We start from the raw sequence: 11,383 nt of genomic DNA, 5'->3' as shown, positions 1-11,383 counted from the left end.
TAGCCTACCTGGTTAAATAAAGGTGAAATACAGCATGATGACTCAGATCAGCAACAAGTATCTGTGGCAACCTGATAAAGACAGACATGACCCAATGCAGTCATAAGATAAGGGTGTTGTAAGGGTACTGTATTACACAAATACACCACAACACACACATGCATCAGGAATGAAATTCAGCGTCCACTTTTAATGATGGAATCAAACAATAAATGTCTGGGGTTGGGTATGGGCAGAATCCTAGATGATAGAAAAGCATCACTCCTCTGCTTTTGAGAGAATGTCTGAATTCTGAACCCGAGGGGGAGTAGTTTTGTATAAAAGTTTGTAATTTCCCCCAGTACTTTTTCGAGCAAAGCTATTTCTCTATTTTACATCCTGTGGCGGTGAATGTTCTCTGTGGCTTCATGGCCCAGCATCCTGAGAGGGATGCACTAGACTGCACTGCATTTCCTCACTCAGTTAGTGACACAGTCTACAGCAGGCTACTAGAGTAACAGGGAAAGATAACTATACACAAGGGTTACTCAAAATGGACAAAATACATTTTACGTTTCCCTGTCTGATTGTCCTTTCGGGTAAGCTGCCTCTCTGCCTTTCTCTGTTTTTGCGACATTTACAGTATGTTTACATTTTAGTTATTTCGCAGACGCTCTTATCCAGGGCGACTTACCGGAGACATGTTGATGTGCCCTTGTGCAAGAGCACGTCAACCTAGTCGGCACGGTGATTCGAACCAGAGACCTTTCGTTTACTGTCTAAAAGCTATTTATTTATCTTTAAAATAATAACAAAAATAGATTTTATTTTTTGGGGCTGGCCAAACACTCTTAACCACTAGGTTACTTGTTGAATATTATCTAGTATAACATTACTTTGATGTCCTTTGCTTATTTTTGTATAGTTAAGATCAAGTCTTTGATTATTTTGCACAGGTTATTATACAAATACGAGATTGTTTTCTCAACTGGTTTTGTCAATTCAGTTTATCTGCCAAAATGCTGCTGATGTAGTCAATGCTCTATCTATGCAATGGTTTCTTCTCTCTATATTCTACACAGTGTTGGGGGAAGCTACTCTGAAATCATAGTTTAGCAAACTCCCAGTTACTTTACATTGGAAGAAGATGAGCTACACTAAAGCTGCCCTTACAGGGCACTACGAGGAGCATGGGTGCGCCTAAGTTGAAAAATGCAGGCGCACACAAATAAATTTAGGAGCACAATGAAAGATATTTGCGATATTACATCCTTCATTTTTCTATTCCAGGTCTCACAGCAAAATAATTAGGCGCATATGCGTAAAAAGGTTGCACTGTAGAGCCCTATCTTAAGGGAAATAATTTACTTAAACTTCTTATGGATCGGTGCCCCGTCTACGGGACAGTTGTTGCTCAATATGCATAATGTGACTACAACGTTGTTTTAACAAATAAAAAAGTAGTTTGCCACTTTGTGATAATGATCAATTCTAAATCAGAAATATCGTAGACCAGGGTTTCCCAAACTCTGATACCGAAAAAAAGAAAGGCAATGATTTCCTACTTCACCCATACTTTATTTTCTTATTGCAAAAAACAAGTAGTGTGTAGTTCCAGTAGTTAGCAACACCGCTACTTGGCAACAAAGTAATGAACTACTGAAAACACTACCAAGATGTGAATTTAGTTCAACTACAGAACCACCAAGCTACAGCAAAATGTCATTAATATGACTAGTTGAACTACATGTAGTTCACTACTCCCCAACACTGATTCTAAACCATACCCATGTCTTTTTCCAGGTCTCGTCCTGGCTTCTACCACCACAGCCCAGACACAGCCAGTCAATCCCACTGTAACCCAGCCCACCTCAGCCTCCAACCCAGCCAACGACACAGCCACTCCAGGACATGCCATGGCTGTAGACAACAATGATTTAACATTTTCCGCCATAACCCCAAGCCTTCCTGATCTAATTTTTGATAACGGCTCTATAACCAATTCCACCGGGAGGCCTAACCACACAGTAACCACACCACTGAAGACCAGTTCAGGTAGGTTGGAGTTGCTGCTTTCACTGTATGGTCAGTTTATGGTCAGTGGTCGATACTGGAGATGGAGTCTTGACCTCGTTGTCTTGGGTCTTGAGACCACTCAAGACCAGTCGATACAGTCTCGAGGGGTCTAAGTCTTGGCTCCATCTCTGATCGATGCTAATTTCCTACCTGCTTTGGTGGAGGTAAAGTAACAGTCATTTTTCTCAAGATGCATCTCCAGGACCTACATCCTGGCCCTCACCAATGGAAGTCTCTACATCAAAGCACCCAGCAGAGGCCAGCAGTACAACTACTAGCACTTCTGCTACTAGCACCACCAAGAATACAGGTGAGCTGATCTCACCAGAGTGAAGTGAATCCACTGTGATGCGAATCCATCAGTACACAACTTCTATCTTCTCTTTATTTAAAAGGTTTGGCGGGAACTGCTCAACCAAAACCCTCTGCGAGAAAATCGCCCCACATTGGTAACGTGATTGCATTTAAAAAATGTCTCAAACTTGCCCAACGGTGTGTGTTCTGACACCAAATCTGAATTGGTTATCATTTGTCAGACTAACCCACATTAAATATAACATTAACATTTAGGTCCAGAATGACTTGCATGGCCTTTATCTTGTTGCTCAACAATTGATTGTTTGTTTTCTGTTTCTTAATAGGATTGATCATCTTCATTGTGATCATCATCACTGCCTGTGTGCTTGTAGCAGCATGCTTCATTACAAAGAAGACATCAAGGGTGAGTAAGGTGTATGCTGTTTGTCAAATTCAATTCTGTGATCTAATCAATTCTAACATTCTATAACAAATCTTCAGCTTGACTTTGTACTAACACCAAACACTAGCATTCAACGATGTCTGTAGATGCCTGTATGTTTTGTAGCCCATTGAAGTGTGTGTTGTGTTTCCAGAGGTACTCCCTAGATCTCCGAGGCGGGCATGAGGATCTGCCTCTGAGTACTGCGGGTCCTGATGCCGTGTTTGACAACTCCTCAACACAGAAGGGTGACAACATAGAATTACATAGAATATGTATAGAATAAAACATGTATTATACATCTGTCGTGGTCAAATGGGTAATACGTGTTAGACTAGTAGTAACCATTTTTTATTGAACCTTTATTTAACTAGGCAAGTCAGTTAAGAACAAATTCTTGTTTACAGTGCCGGCCTATAAACCATGACTAATGCATGTTATCTTTGATCACTTCTCCAGGGATGGACACCTTTACCGCCGTGGATCTCAGCAGCACCGAGGTCCTGGTTAAGGGAAGTGAGGGAGAAAGAGGTGAGCTTGATGAAGTAATGGGGTCATAGGGTCAGTTTGCTGGGCCTATGACAGTGTGCCCCCAAAAGAAGAACAATTCTCTATTAGAATGATATATTGGTCGTTTTTCTATGAGTCATTGAGTTATTGCACAGTGATCTGTCAAGTGTGATGTATTGTTTGGTTACTGGAATGGGTTTTGTGTTCAGAGTGGATTTCCTCTTTTGCAACAGCCGTTAAAGAGAAGACAAAAGGAAGTTGAAGTGTGTTAATAACTATACTGTACATTCATAGTTATCTACGTTTTAAAATGGCCAGAGTCACAGCTGAAATAATACATTTTTCAACTTCATTTTAAAACTTCACGATGTCTTGTGTGGCAGGCGTGTGGGAATAATGAGAGAACTTCAAAGAAAAGAGAAGCCCACACACTGCTCTCCCCGGCTCTTGCTCTTATCACTGTTTTGATTCAAGTTTTATTCAAAACAGTGAATCGAGCACTGTGTAAGGTTTAGAGTCCCTAAGAGCTTACATTTACAGTCACGACCGAAATGATTGGCACCCTTGATAAAGATGATCAAAAAAGACTGTAAAATAAATAATGCAAATACTGAGGTTTATTTTTTATTTTTATTTAACCAGGTAGGCCAGTTGAGAACAAGTTCTCATTTACAACTGCAACCTGGCCAATGTATGGGAACATTATATTACTAATACAATTGCTCAGAGAAAAATATTTTGTTTAACAAGTAATAAAACAAATCTAAAAAAGATCAAAATGATTAGCACCCCTAACGAGTCTTATAAATAAAATCAAACAAACTTGAATCAGCACTAACATAGTATTTTTTTAAAAATTAATCTCAGCTTAAAGGGTAACTGTTTTTATTTGTTTTATTTTTCCCCTCTCATTAGTCCAATGTTGATACAGTCCCAAACTGTTTTGCATGTCAGCAGTCAAGTTTTGAAGATATTTGTCCTGTTACACACATGTGTAATGGAAATGTGTTTTTTTGCATATCACAACTCCCCCTGAAGCAAAGTGTCACTGGCCACTTATTCATGGCAACACAAAATGCATCATTTAAAGAACCATTTCTTTAAATGAACCAAAACTTTCATGGCTTCCTGTTTCACTGGGGTAAAAATTAAGTAACACGCATGTAAAATCCATTTGTCATCCATCAAAATGGGGAAAAGGAAACTACTGAGCAACATTTACAAAGTTTAAAACCACTGGAACAGTGGTTAGCAGGTCTGGTAGAGGACCCAACTGTAACTTGTCCCCAATCACAGTGAGGAAGATGGTTAGGCAAAGAAAAGACCAAGGGTCGTCGTTGGAGAATTATCCTGGGGTCACCAAGACTCTAAATCTATAAATAGACGCCGCCTCCATGCCAATAGGAGCCTTTATTGGGCAACAAATGTAAACACCTGGTGTTTGCTAAACAGCATTGGCACTTGGATTGGACACGGGTGCTATGATCAGATTAGACAAAAATAGAGCTCTTTGGTCACACACACCAGTGGTGGGTTTGGCGTTTAAAAGAAGGATGCATATGCAGAAGAAAACCTCATAAGATATGGTGGTGGATATTTGATTTTGTGGGGCTGTTGTTCCTGGGGCCCTTGCTAAGTTCAAGGGCATCATGAACTTTACCAAGTTTTAAAATGTATTTTTATTTAGCCTTTAATTAACGAGGCAAGTCAGTTAAGAACAAATTATTATTTACAATGACGGCCTACACTGGCCAAACCCGGACGACGCTGTGCCAACTGTGCGCCGCCCTATGGGACTCCCAATCCCGGCACGTGGTGATACAGCCTGGATTCAAACCTGGGTGTCTGTAGTGCCTCCAGCACTGAGATGCAGTGACTTAGACCGCTGCGCCACTTGGGAGCCCAAAGTTACAGTACATCTTTGCCAAAAACCTGGTTGCTGCTGCAAGGAGGCTGAAACTTGGCAGCAAGTGGATCTTCCAGCAAGAAAATGACCTCAAGAATACATCAAAATCTACAAAGAAATGGTTAGTTGGCCACAAAATAAAACATTTGTGGTAGCCATCCCATCTCCGGACTTTCAATCATTTTGATACCCATCTTTTTTTTAAATTACTTGTTCAACCAAATATTTTTTCTGTGAGCAGTTGTATTAATATAATATAATTTCCACGAAATGTTGAGCATACAATATATCTCAGTATTTGTAATATTTATACAGTCTTTTTTCTCATCTTTATCAAGGGTGCCAATAATTTCGGTCATGACTATACATTGTTTAGGTAAGAGCTTCCCCACTGGGCAAAAACTGGTTGAATCAACATTGTTTCCAAGTGGAAAAACTGATTGAATCAACTTAGAAAACTGATTGGATTTGAAAGAAGTCATCAACGTTAGGGATTTTTATATATTTTTTCTCCTTACTTTTTAACCTAAATCCAATGAGATGGTGCCATTTTCTTGTCACGTTGAATTCTCGTTAATTAACAACTCAACCAAATGTGTAATGTCATCTTTGTGGTGAGGTGCCGTACCAACATCCGCCACTGGATGGAAACAAAACCCTAGAGAATGAACAGGAGAGTAAAAGCACAGAGCGAGTTGTTCATTGGTCTCTGATGGATATGTAACTACAGCTCCTATGGTATAGGCTACCTTTCATGTTCTTGTGTTATAAGACATTACCTTTTTATACTTTGGTCTATTGTTCTCAGTGCTTTAAACAGAGGACATTTCAAAATAGTGACAAGTTTTGTGTCAGAAAATGCCATAGCTCTAATATGCTGCTCAGCTGGCTGTGGATAACCATATCCTCTTTTACCAGAGTGCTATCTTGTCAAATAAGTGTATCGTCCTCAACCCCATCTTATCTGCAAAGTAAACATGTTTATGTACTAAATAGGGCTGGCTCTACGCTGACCTTTTTTAGAAGGAACACGTGTGCACCTATGTTGAAAAATCTTGGAGCGCACGCAAGAACATTTAGGAGCACAATGAGAAATATTTAAGATATTAAAGCTTGAATCGTACATTATTATAATTTTTTTTAAATATGTGCACTGGTGCTCCAAAACGACAATTCCAGGTCGCACAGCAAAATACTTTGCCACATATGCGAGAAAAATGAACCCTGCTAAAGAATTCTGGATGTCAGGCATCAGACACCTGTGTAATAAAACACACACAGTGAAATAATGGAAACATCAACCATTATAGTAAGAGAAGAGAACACCATGCACATTAGCTGTTTTAATTCATTCTCAATCTGTGATAGTCCTTCCTTTTGATGTAACGTTTCATTCAGGTTGAAAGTGGTTGGAATTCTTATTTCTCTCCGGGATCTTCCCAGGATTTGTGACTGTCGTGGGCATGTCTGAGCTTGTCTTTCTCTCTTTGCCCTGGGTCACACTTTGTGGAATGGGTCAGTTTTGATTGGCGCTTTTAAAAGTAACTACCTTTTTTCCTCTCCTCTCCTTTTTTTTTTTTTTTTTTTTTAAATCTTCAACTCAAGACGTTGCACTGGCATCAAACAAATGAAACCATGGTCTGGGGAGGTGTGAATTCCACTGTTGTAAACTGCTGCCCCATGACTGTAAAGTCAGTCTGTTAAAAATGATAGACAATTGTCACTAGGACTGGGTTTGAGATGGACATCATGAAAAGGATCTTATGTGTATGAAACAGAGTAATGAACAGTTTAACTCCTTTTAGAATGAATTACGCACGCACACACACCAAACGCGCTCAAACACAAAGGCCCACAGATACACAATTAGACATGATCTCTATTTCTTAACCTCTCTGGGGTATTTATGGGTCAGTGCCAAGATTCTTGCAGTGCAGTCCGTCTCCTTTACTAGAGGTGTGGAGAGAAAGCCCTTTTGAAATATTTTGTTTGTTATCGGTCCTTTATGTATTTGTTCCTTTTTATGGTTTGGCTTGACCAAAATGTCCTACATGTCCGTCAGCTGATCGATTTGGTCGACTTCGACTTTGTAGGATTGTTTTTCAGTACCATGATGTAATGGCTAGATTGTGTTACTACGTACTTGGTTTGATGTTGTAAGAGCCTCTTGTTTAGGGAGATATGTTCTCTGCAGAAAAAGGGGACACTTCTCGTTTTCAATAGTTCTCTGCTTGCGGAAGTACACACACACACACACACACTCTACCGGAAAAAAGTTTTAGAACACCTACTCATTCAAGGGTTTTTCTTAATTTTTTTACTATTTTCTACATTGTAGAATAATAGTGAAGACATCAGCATTATGAAATAACACATAGGTAATCATGTAGTAACCAAAAAAGTGTTAAACAAATATATATATTTTAGATTCTTCAACGTAGCCAGCCTTTGCCTTGATGACAGCTTTGCACACTCTTGGCATTCTCTCAACCAGCTTTACCTGGAATGCTTTTCCAACAGTCTTGAAGGAGTTCCCACATATGCTTAGCACTTGTTGGCTGCTTTTCCTTCACTCTGCGGTCCAACTCATCCCAAACCATCTCAGTTGGGTTGAGGTCGGGGGATTTGTGGAGGCCAGGTCATCTGATGCAGCACTCCGTCACTCTCCTTTTTGGTCAAATAGCCCGTACACAGCCTGCAGGTGTGTTGGGTCATTGTCCTGTTGAAAAACAAATGATAGTCCCACTAAGCGCAAACCAGATGGGATTGGCGTATCGCTGCAGAATGCTGTGGTAGCCTTGTTGGTTAAGTGTGTCTTGAATTCTATATAGATTACCGGCAGTGTCACCAGCAAAGCACCCCCACACCATCACACCTCCTCTTCCATGCTTCATGGTGGGAACCACACATGCAGAGATCATCCGTTCACCTACTCTGCGTCTCACAAAGACACAGCGGTTGGAACCAGAAATTGCACATGGACTCATCAGACAAAAGGACAGATTTCCACTGGTCTAATGTCCATTGCTCGTGTTTCTTGGCCCAAGCCCAAGTCTCTTCTTCTTATTGGTGTCTTTTTTTAGTAGTGTTTTTGTTGTTGTTTTTTTGTTGTTGAGCAATTCGACCATGAAGGCCTGATTCACGTAGTCTCCTCTGAACAGTTGATATTGAGATGTATCTGTTACTAGAACTCTGAGGCATTTATTTGGACAGACATTTCTGAGGCTAGTAACTCTAATGAACTTATCCTAACTCTGGGTCTTCCTTTCCTGTGGCGTTCCTCATGAGAGCCCATTTCATCATAGCGCTTGATGGTTTTTGCGAGTGCACTTGAAGAAACTTTCAAAGTTCTTGACATTTTCCGCATTGACTGACCTTCATGTCTTAAAGTAATGATGGACTGCTGTTTCTCTTTGCTTGTTTAAGCTGTTCTTGTCATAACATGGGCTTGGTCTTCAACCAAATAGGGCTATCTTCTGTATACCACCCCTACCTTGTCACAACACAACTGATTGGCTCAAATGCATTAAGAAGGAAAGAAATTCCACATATAAACATTTAACAAGGCACACCTGTTAATTGAAATGCATTCCAGGTGACTACCTCATGAAGCTGGTTGAGAGAATGCCAAGAGTGTGCAAAGCTGTCATTATGGCAAAGGGTGGATATTTGAAGATTCTCAAATATATAAATAAACATATAAAAACACTTTTTGGTTACTAAGTGATTCCATATGTGTTATTTCATAGTTTCAATGTCTTCACTATTTATTCTACAATGTAGAAAATAGTAAAAACAAAGAAAAATCCTTGAATGAGTAGGTGTGTCCAAACTTTTGACTGGTACTGTATATATTTGTAACCATATTTTACAAACTATGAAAAACCTAACATTATCATTAATCCTAGCTAGCATGCAGAGCAATGCCTTGGCCTCACTAATTAGTCAGCCACTCTCAACTTGTACCTCTGCCTGTCGCTCTCTCATTCTTAGCTTTGGCTCCAGCTGTGAGGGATGACTTGAAACAACCTTAATCTCTACCAACTGCTCCGGCGACCGACCTTGACACTTTCTTTTCTCAATTATCGAGTCTGGTCCCAGAGACTGATTTAGCTCTCATCAAGGCTAATTACAGATCTCACGCTCCATTCCCACATTCCCTTGGACAGTAAATTATCGTGTTGGTTTTGAGTGAGTCGGGGGTCTGGAAGAACTAATGACGGGGATTAGCGATAGCAACCAGCCACTGAGTGGAGAGGTGGGGGGCTGAGCATCAGACACGTACACACAGCTTTGTTTTCATGCATTTTCAAGACATTTTGGGGGGTAAAAATGTATTCCCATTCAAAATCCTATTTTCCTAACCTTAGCCCCCGAAACCTAACCCTTAAGCCAAAAATAGGATTGTAACAAATTCAGGACATGGAAAAAAGTAATGACTTTTCAAAATGTCTTGTTTTCCTACCTTGTCAGAACATTCTGGTGACTTGTCAGGACATTGTGGTCCTGATAAGGTAGGAAAACATGTACACACACACAGTAGCCAGAGGTGTCACGCCTGCTCCCGCTCCCCCTTTCCGCCAAGCTGCCCATCATTACGCACACCTGTCACCATCGTTACGGGCATCAGCGCTTCATTGGACTCACCTGGACTCCATCACTTTATTGATTGCCTCCTCTATATCTGTCTATTCAATCAAATTTCAATGAAATATATTTATTAAGCCCTTTTTACATCAGCTGATGTCACAAAGTGCTGTACAGAAACCCAGCCTAAAACCCCAAACAGCAAGCAATGCAGGTGTAGAAGCACGGTGGCTAGGAAAAACTCCCTAGAAAGGCCAGAACCTAGGAAGAAACCTAGAGAGGAACCAGGCCATGAGGGGTGGCCAGTCCTCTTCTGGCTGTGCCGGATGGAGATTATAACAGAACATGGCCAAGATGTTCAAATGTTCATCGATGACCAGCAGGGTCAAATAATAATAATCACAGTGGTTGTCGAGGGTGCAACAGGTCAGCACCTCAGGAGTAAATGTCAGTTGGCTTTTCATAGCCGATCATTCAGACTATCTCTATCGCTCCTGCTGTCTCTAGAGAGTTGAAAACAGCAGGTCTGGGACAGGTAACATGTCCGGTGAACAGGTCAGGGTTCCATAGCCGCAGTTTGATCCCCGTGTCAGCATTAATGTTATGTTTCCCATGTCCAGACGCTGTCTGTGTTTTGTTTCATGTCTGTTATTTATTAAATATTCACTCCCTGTACTTGCTTCTTGTCTCCCAGTGTCTGTCCTCACAAGAGGTAGCAATGGTTGTTAACAGATGCTACAGATATGTCCAGAACAGCAGTGGGGTTACCCCCCCTCCCCAGCCCCCTAGCACCCTTGTCCCCACCAGCCCCCTCAGTCCCCCCCATCACCTTGGGTAAGATAATAACGAGGCGGCCATACTTTCCCACGGCTCTTAACCAGCTGTGTGGTGCTGCTCTCCCAGCAAGGCCTGGTCAGTAATCAGGACCTCATTCGGCGACCAACCGGAGGCCTGGGCCTGGCCTGGATAAGCTCGTTCAGTAGAGGAGAAGTCCCCCAACAGTCAAAGTGGGCAGAAACATTCTTGTAGGAACAGAAAGAGAAACACTGCAGGCCAGGAGACAGATAGGAAATGCTATCATTATAGTAATGCTTAGGGGTAATGACAAAGCACAGTCTTGCAGAGCAAGGTAAATATGCCTTTCTTAGCCAGAAATAGGGTGAACATGTGTTAACTACAGGTATATGCATTAATGGGTGTGTTGAAGTGTGCTGTGGCAAGCTCTTCAGAGATATTGTGTGTATAATTCGACTTTAATATGTTAAGACACTGACATGATTAAACTCTGTACTCCCTCTGCAGCAGATAGTGAGAAAATCTCTGACGACGCTCCGCCTGCCAGCCCTGTGGACAAACCTGATGATGGGGCCCCTGGAGACGTAGCCCCTGAGGCCCCAGCAGGGGAGACTGATGACGAGAACACTGTCTCCAATAAGACCTCAGTGGAGTCAGTGGAGGCCAACGAGAACAACAACAACAACACCATCCCAACCGCCAGGATCAATTCAACTCCAAGAGGTTGGTATCGTTCAATATCTGCTACAACCTCTTCTGACGGGTTGGGGTAAAGAAGAAGACACATTTCC

At 41.3% G+C, this 11,383-nt stretch overlaps 1 protein-coding gene across 2 annotated transcripts in view; it reads left to right on the top strand.

The window, feature by feature from the left end:
* The first annotated feature begins 319 nt into the window (after positions 1-319).
* LOC106610211 (mucin-5AC) overlaps positions 320-11,383 on the top strand; it is a 30,914-nt gene continuing 19,850 nt past the window's right edge. Inside the window, exons 1-8 of one of the 2 annotated variants that reach the window (XM_014209413.2) lie at positions 320-578; positions 1,783-2,034; positions 2,246-2,365; positions 2,451-2,504; positions 2,697-2,776; positions 2,949-3,042; positions 3,254-3,325; positions 11,100-11,315. In XM_014209413.2, coding sequence (XP_014064888.1) covers positions 533-578; positions 1,783-2,034; positions 2,246-2,365; positions 2,451-2,504; positions 2,697-2,776; positions 2,949-3,042; positions 3,254-3,325; positions 11,100-11,315 — 934 coding nt within the window. In that variant the 5' untranslated portion in view covers positions 320-532. The remainder of the gene's footprint in view (positions 579-1,782; positions 2,035-2,245; positions 2,366-2,450; positions 2,505-2,696; positions 2,777-2,948; positions 3,043-3,253; positions 3,326-11,099; positions 11,316-11,383) is intronic. The other variant, XM_045716573.1, reaches the window with a different exon arrangement.

Source organism: Salmo salar, chromosome ssa04, assembly GCF_905237065.1.
Source record: "Salmo salar chromosome ssa04, Ssal_v3.1, whole genome shotgun sequence".
Taxonomy (NCBI): domain Eukaryota; kingdom Metazoa; phylum Chordata; class Actinopteri; order Salmoniformes; family Salmonidae; genus Salmo; species Salmo salar.
The sequence above is the reverse complement of the archived record's forward strand: the minus strand, read 5'-3'. Positions and strand labels throughout refer to the sequence as shown.